This window comes from Bison bison, unplaced genomic scaffold (genome assembly GCF_000754665.1).
Source record: "Bison bison bison isolate TAMUID 2011002044 unplaced genomic scaffold, Bison_UMD1.0 scf7180017864322, whole genome shotgun sequence".
Taxonomy (NCBI): Eukaryota; Metazoa; Chordata; class Mammalia; order Artiodactyla; family Bovidae; genus Bison; species Bison bison.
In genome coordinates this window covers 7,929,511-7,937,265 of record NW_011494894.1, presented here as the reverse complement: position 1 = coordinate 7,937,265, position 7,755 = coordinate 7,929,511, and the positions used below count along the sequence as shown (strand labels likewise).

Here is a 7,755-nt window from a genome sequence, read left to right as displayed (position 1 = left end):
TCTAACTGTGGCTTCCTGACCTGCATACAGATTTCTCAAGAGGCAGGTCAGGTGGTCTGGTATTCCCATCTCTTTCAGAATTTTCCACGGTTTCTTGTGATCCACACAGTCAAAGGCTTTGGCATAGTCAATAAAGCAGAAATAGATGTTTTTCTGGAACTCTCTTGCTTTTTTGATGATCCAGCGGATGTGGGCAATTTGATCTCTGGTTCCTCTGCCTTTTCTAAAACCAGCTTGAACATCAGGAAGTTCACGGTTCACATATTGCTAAAGCCTGGCTTGGAGAATTTTGAGCATTACTTTACTAGCGTGTGAGATGAGTGCAATTGTGTGGTAGTTTGAGCATTCTTTTGCATTGCCTTTCTTTGGGATTGGAATGAAAACTGACCTTTTCCAGTCCTGTGGCCACTGCTGAGTTTTCCAAACGTGCTGGCATATTGAGTGCAACACTTTCACAGCATCATCTTTCAGGATTTGAAATAGCTCAACTGGAATTCCATCACCTCCACTAGCTTTGTTCGTAGTGATGCTTTCTAAGGCCCACTTGACTTCACATTCCAGGATGTCTGGCTCCAGGTGAGTGATCTCACCATCGTGATTATCTGGGTCCTGAAGATCTTTTTAGTATGTTTTTTATTTCAGTTATTATATTGTTCATGTCTGGTTCTTCTTTATGTTTACTAACTCTTTGTTAAAAACTAACTTCTCCCTCTATTCATCCATTCTTCCTTGAGTTCTTTGGTTCTTTGAACATGTTTATGATCATTATCTTGAACTCTGTGAAGTAGATCGCTTACCTTCATTTCACTTAGTTATTCTGGGATTTTATCTTGTTCCTTGTTTGCAACATACTCCTCAGTCACCTCATTTTGCCTAATTCACTGATTTTATTTCTATATGTTTGGTAGATTGCGCTTCTCTGATAGCTCAGTTGATAAAGAATCTGCCGGCAATGCAGGAGACCCCATTTTGATTCCTGAGTTGGAAAGATCCCCTGGAGAAGGGATAGGCTACCCACTCCAGTATTGTTGGGCTTCCCTTGTGGCTCAGCTGGTAAGGAATCTGCCTGCCATGTGGGAGACCTGGGTTCGATCCCTGAGTTGGGAAAATCCCCTGGAGAAAGGAAAAGGCTACCCACTTCAGTATTCTGGCCTGGAGAATTCCATGGACTGTATAGTCCATGGGGTCGCAAAGAGTTGGACACGACTGAGTGACTTTCACAAACAGGCTTCCTTTAAGAACTGCCTTCCTCTCTGGAATATTTGCCTAATCCTGTGACTCAGACATTACATTTCTAGGTATATACTCACAAAAATGTGTGCATGTGTATATTTTCAAAGGACAAGAATTTTGATAGTAACAGAGTAACATTATTCAAAAAAGCCCTAAAGTGTAAATGACCGAAATGTCCACCAATCATGGAATGAATAAACCAATTATAGTTTCTTTATACAATATAATACCACACAACAAAGAAAATAATAAACTATTGCTAAATACATGTGGATTCATATCAAAAAACACAATATTGATCAAAGAAGCCACCCCCCCCCAAAACACATACTGTGTGATTTCATTTAAATAGCATTTGAAAACAAGCAAAACTAATCTATGGTGACAGAAGTAAGGATAGAAGCTACATTTAGGGAGAAGGGAAGGGTACTGATTGTCAGGGGATGTGATGGGGCTTTTAAGTTAGGGTAATATTCTATTTCTGGACCTGGGTAGTGATTACACAAGTGTGTGCCCTTTGTGATATGGACTACTGAACTATACCCTGGAATTTGTGTGTGTGTGTTTTGCATGTAAATTGTACTTCAGTAAAAGATGTCTATTAAAAAGAATGATTAAGTCTAGGAGAGAGAATTCTGATTTTAAAAAAGTCATGTTAGTAGTATAGTAGTATAATTATAGCATATAATTATAGACGAAGTTTTAAAAATTTTGCTTTCATTTGGTTGTTACAGTAAACAAAATTTGGGTGGGAAGAAAAATTAATTTAGTATTTGTTCAAATACATATATAAACTGGAGGTGGAGGCCTTTGAGTTCTTTATGAGGACAATATAAATTCAATCAGAAAAAAATTTAAAGTTGGTATTATCATACTGCCAAAGAGAGTCTTGCTCAAAGAGCTGTGAACTTCTAATTGTGAACAATTGCTAGGCACAGCCTCAAAAAAAAAAGTATGTATTTGAATGAGATAACGAACTATAATGGAATTAAATGTTGAGAAAAAACTACCAATAATAACTTTGGTTTTGAAAGAATTACCCTTTCTGACAGTATTTAACCACCAAGGGTCAACAACTTAGTAGAAATTCTGAGTTCTTACAGTAAAACCATTTCATCTGTATCAGTTCCATTCAGTTCAGTTGCTCAGTTGTGTCCGACTCTATGTGACCCCATGAACTGCAGCAGACCAGGCCTCCCTGTCCATCACCAACTCCTGGAGTCCACCTAAACCCATGTCCATTGAATCGGTGATGCCATCCAACCATCTCAACCTCTGTCGTCCCCTTCTCCTCCTGCCCTCAATCTTTCCCAGCATCAGGGTCTTTTCCAATGAGTCAGCTCTTCGCATCAGGTGGCCAAAGTATTGGAGTTTCAGCTTCAGCATCAGTCCCTCCAATCAACACCCAGAACTAATCCTTTAAGATGGACTGGTTGGATCTTCTTGCAGTCTAAGGGACTCTCAAGAGTCTTCTCCAACACCACAGTTCAAAAACATCAATTCTTCGGTGCTCAGCCTTCTTCATAGTCCAACTCTCACATCCATACATGACCACTGGAAAAACCATAGCCTTGACTAGACGGACCTTTGTTGGCAAAGTAATGTCTCTGCTTTTGAATATGCTGTCTAGGTTGGTCATAACTTTCCTTCCAAGGAGTAAGCTATTTTAATTTCATGGATGCAATCACCATCTGCAGTGATTTTGGAGCCCCCCAAAATAAAGTCTGACACTGTTTCCACTGTTTCCCCATCTATTTCCCATGAAGTGATGGGACCGGATGGCATGATCTTAGTTTTCTGAATGTTGAGGTTTAAGCCAACTTTTTCACTCTCCTCTTTGACTTTCATCAAGAGGCTCTTTATTTCCTCTTCACTTTCTGCCATAAAGGTGGTGTCATCTGCATATCTGAGGTTATTGATATTTCTCCTGGCAATCTTGAGTTCAGCTTGTGCTTCCTTCAACCCAGCATTTCTCATGATGTACTCTGCATATAAGTTAAAAAGCAGGGTGACAATATATAGCCTTGACATACTCCTTTTCCTATTTGGAACAAGTCTGTTGTTCCATGTCCTGTTCTAGCTGTTGCTTCCTGACCTGCATACAGGTTTATCAAGAGACAGGTCAGGTGGTCTGGTATTCCCATCTCCTTCAGAATTTTCCACAGTTTCTTGTGATCCACATAGGCAAAGGCTTAGCTTATTTTAAAAAAATCTTTATTAAATTTGTTACAATATTCCTTTGGTTTGTTTTGGTTTTTTGGCCCTGAGGCATGTGGAATCTTAGTTCCCCAACCAGGGATCGAACCAGCTCCCCCTGCATTGGAAGGTGAAGTCCTGACCATTGGACCACTAGGGAAGGCCCAATAAAAGCTCATTTATCTCTCTGTTCTCTACAGTAGGATACATTCAATATCTGGTTGGCAGAATAATAAAATTTTTGAGATGTGAAATTTTCTGTTCCTTTGATGGGAAGGATTTTGGGTAGGGCAGGGATTCAACTTTGCTCCTAACTTTTGGAAACATTTATTTCAAAAATTGTCTTTATATTAAGAAAATTCTAGTTTAAATCTTGTGGATTATGATATGTGTTCATTTTTTGCCCTCTCCCTTTTTAGACTAGTATCACAAGTAAAGATGGCTTAAACTGGGTATGTGGAGTTGGATGAGAAGAACGGGCTTTACCTCATAGAAGAGGAATCCTGTCTTCACTTGAGCCTGGCCACAGTGATATCTTATCTAGTTATGCTTGGACTTGTACCAAGGACCAAGAAAGGATCTATAGACCTAACACTAAGAATCACATGTAGTTGGTGTAACTTTGAAGAGGGATATTGTAATTCTCTTCTGCTGTTGTTGTTGTTCAGTCGCTGAGTTGTGTCCAACTCTTTGTGACCCCATGGACTGCAGCATGCCAGGCTTCCCTGTCCTTCATTATCTCCCGAAATTTGCTGAAATTCATGTCGATTGAATTGAATTGGCCATCCAACCATCTCATCCGCTGTCATCCCCTTCTCCTTTTGCCTTCAATCTTTCCCATCATCAGGGTCTTTTTCAATGTATCATATTAATTCTCACCTGATTAGAAATTCCCATTTGATAATCTCAAAAGCTTAGAAGTTTGAGAAAGCTTTCCTTTACCCTTTTCTCATCCATGATCTTTAAACAACAGAAATTAGCATTGGGCAGGCATGCAGAAAGTGCAGGCTCTCTAGTCTCTTGGATCCTTAGTTTCCTCAGTCCTATGTATGCTATGTGCTAAGTCACTTCAGTCGTGTCTGATTCTTTGGGACCCTATGGACAGTAGCCAGCCAGGCTCCCCTATCCTCAACCCTAGACAATTACTATTCCTTGCTTCGCAATTATTACATTTTGAAAAGTATAAAACAGAATATAAATATAGACTAACACCATTATATTATTAGTTGTAACTGTTATCTTTAAGTTGCATTCTAAATATAAAAGATAAAGCTTGGGACTTCCCTGGCGGTTCAGGGGCAAGTACTCCACACACCCCATGCACAGGGCTTGGGTTTGATCCCTATTTCCCAGGTGGTTCAGCAGTAAATAATCTGCCTGCCAAAGCAGGAGACACAGAAGACCCAGGTTCCATCCCACGTCAGGAAGATTCCCTGGAGGAGGAAATGGCAACCCACTCCAGTATTCTTGCCTGGAAAATCCCATGGACAGAGAAGCCTGGAGGGCTACAGTCCATGGCATTGAAGAGTTGGACATGATTGAGTGATTAAGCAAGAGCACAGGAAACAAGATACCCACATGTCTCAACTAAGACTCGGTGCCAAATAAATAAAATATTTTTGAAAAAGATAGAGTAATGTCTAGACTTGGAAAGAATATAGGGAAATGAAATCAGAAAGACTAAGGGATGGAAAAATAAACACACTGGTAATCATAAAGGATAAAAAAAGGGCCAAGTTGCAAGCTGCAAAGGTCAATACAAACTTTTAAAATTATTTTTCTAATTATATAGATCACATAGTCTCAGTCTTGATGTAATGGGCTTCTGGGTTTTTTTCTGCCTTGTAACCTGCCCTCTTCTGGCAACAGCAACTTCTTTCCTTGGAGAACTGCTTTTCCTAAACTCCAAGGTTTTCACATCACTCTCTTCACCTTGCTAGGGGTGGGTATGCTCAGGCATCTGCAGTGACCCGAGTCAGGGGAATCAGCATCTTTCCTTGAAACTGATTACACAGATCCTGATGGGGGAAATCTCTGTTCTCTGAAGTACTCAGATCAGATCAGTCGCTCAGTCGTGTCCAACTCTTTGCGACCCCATGAATCGCAGCACGCCAGGCCAAGTGGAATTAAAAAAAAAAAAAAATTGGAGCTCTTTCCTCTGTACAATAAACGACTACCTTCCCTCATCTTACCATTCTCTGAGTATAAAGGCACTAATGATCATCTCTTGAGGGATCTGAAACCATTTCCCCAAAACTGTCACATTTTTCTTCTAAACATCACATTTGTTTATCAGAGATAATGAAGTTTCCAAGCAGCTAAGAACATGAATTAAGAACTCAGAAATTCTTTGAAAAAACAGGCCAGCTTGAAGTAAAAGAAAATCTCAAACATTCTCACTTAAAAATAAAATACCAAGTCTATTTAGTCAGCAGTGGCATCTCCAGGTACTTAAAATACTTGATTTGTTATCATCAACGATCTAGTTAGCATTTAAAATTTTCAAATTGTCTTAAATTTTTTTTTCTTTTAATCATTGGTTTGTTTGAATCAGGATTCAAACAATGGAGCAAAAAAAATTTTTTTATCATCAAGCCCACACTGGCTGGTTACATTTTTCTCTCTCTTCAAAACAGATACGTCCTTGTTACACTCTCGTGATGAGCAACAGAATTCAGAAATCAATTCAAAGTCTCTTTATGTGCTTTCCAAATACCAGATGAGGTTCTGGTAATGAAACTGTGGGGTAGATAAACGTAAGTAATAGCTTTAGTTACCCTTGGACATTAGAACCCAAAAGGAATCAGTGGCAAGAAAACATATATGTTGACTCATAGATTTTGGGTTCTCCATTTCTTCAACTATTTTGACTTGGCAGTAAACAAAAGGAGATACACTGTTTGGTTTGCCAATATCTAATAAAATACTGAAAATTTATAAGGCAAATGTACTAATATATGTATTTAAATATAGTTATTAAAATTATCTGTAGCTTTATTTACAAACTAACATCCTTATCTTTGTCTTTTATGTCCTTGTTTGTTCTCAAGAACAATCAAGGACTGAGAGAGAATATCACCCCCTCTAGGTATAAATGAATATATTTTGCTTCTGACTCAAACATGCAAGGATGAAAAAACATTGTTACCCACAGATCCACAACCTTCTTCAACCAAAGAGCAGATGCCAAGGGATGAGGAGTTACAGGCTTCTCAGTCACGCCTAATCTCCACCCACCTCATCAAATAAATTAACAATATAAGTGATCCACGTATCTGCGAAGCAAGCTCACCATTCAGAAAAGTCCCCTAACCCGCTCCCCTCCCCAAAACCATCACTCTTAAGGTCCTCCTAGAATTAACGCTGACCCCTACCATAGTAACCTTACCATAGTAAACGAACGGATACTTATTTCATCTTTTCGTATCCCCACCATCTCCCTCTTAACTGGACTTCTGGGTACAAAACTAGATATTCTCCGCCCCCGCCCCCGCCCCAGTGCATTTATTACTGTTAAGATCTTGTAAAGTTAAAAAAAAAAAAAATCTGTCTCAGGAGCATCCACCGCGCACACCCCACTTTGCTCCGGTGCGCCAAAAGCGATTCATCCACTTTTACAGCGCGCTCCCTCTGCGTCTGTGCGCGTCGTATCAGCACTGAGTAGGTGCCCAGGTTCTGATCTCGGGCTAAACCTCATGATCTGGCTGAGGTTCTGTGAACTGAGTCATTCTGGCAAGGAGAATATTCCGTGACTCAGCAGGCCCGAAAAGGAGGATGTCAGATCCCAGATCCTTTCGAGTCTTTTAAAGGCAAGCTGGGGAACATAAACAACGCAGTGGAAGAATTTCGCAGTGGGTCTGCCGCATACCCAGGGGAAAAAAATGCCATTCCATTCCCAGCCTTCTCACTTCCTTCCTCGCCCCTGTTAAAAACCACGGGCTACGCTTTAATTCAGAGGCAGGAAATCACTTCAGAAAACTCATTCTGATACTGCGATCCGGCTCTTTAATCTCCAGGGACCTTGTCAGCCCCTGACACCCCGGAACTCTGCTCGGAAAGCCCTGGAGCCGGCCGCGAGCAGCACGGGCTATTCCCGGGGCGGCCCCGCGGCGAGGGGGCTGGGAGGGAGAACGGACACCCCGCCTCCCTCCGCAATTTCGGGCCCCTAAGGTCCCCGCCCCGGGGCGCGGCCCGCTGGACACCAGGACGGACACCTGGCCTGGCTGGGACCCGAGCCACGGCCCAGACCACGCGGGGCTCAAGGGCCAACTCCAAGCGTCCATCGCCCCTCCGGCGTCGCCCCTATAAGACCCCTCCGTTGCCCCC

At 41.4% G+C, this 7,755-nt stretch overlaps 1 protein-coding gene across 1 annotated transcript in view; it reads left to right on the top strand.

Annotated features, from left to right (window-relative positions):
* LAMC1 (laminin, gamma 1 (formerly LAMB2)) overlaps positions 1 to 7,755 on the top strand; it is a 170,125-nt gene that overhangs the window by 40,111 nt on the left and 122,259 nt on the right. Inside the window, exon 2 of the mRNA XM_010853130.1 lies at positions 7,446 to 7,746. Coding sequence (XP_010851432.1) covers positions 7,446 to 7,746 — 301 coding nt within the window. The remainder of the gene's footprint in view (positions 1 to 7,445; positions 7,747 to 7,755) is intronic.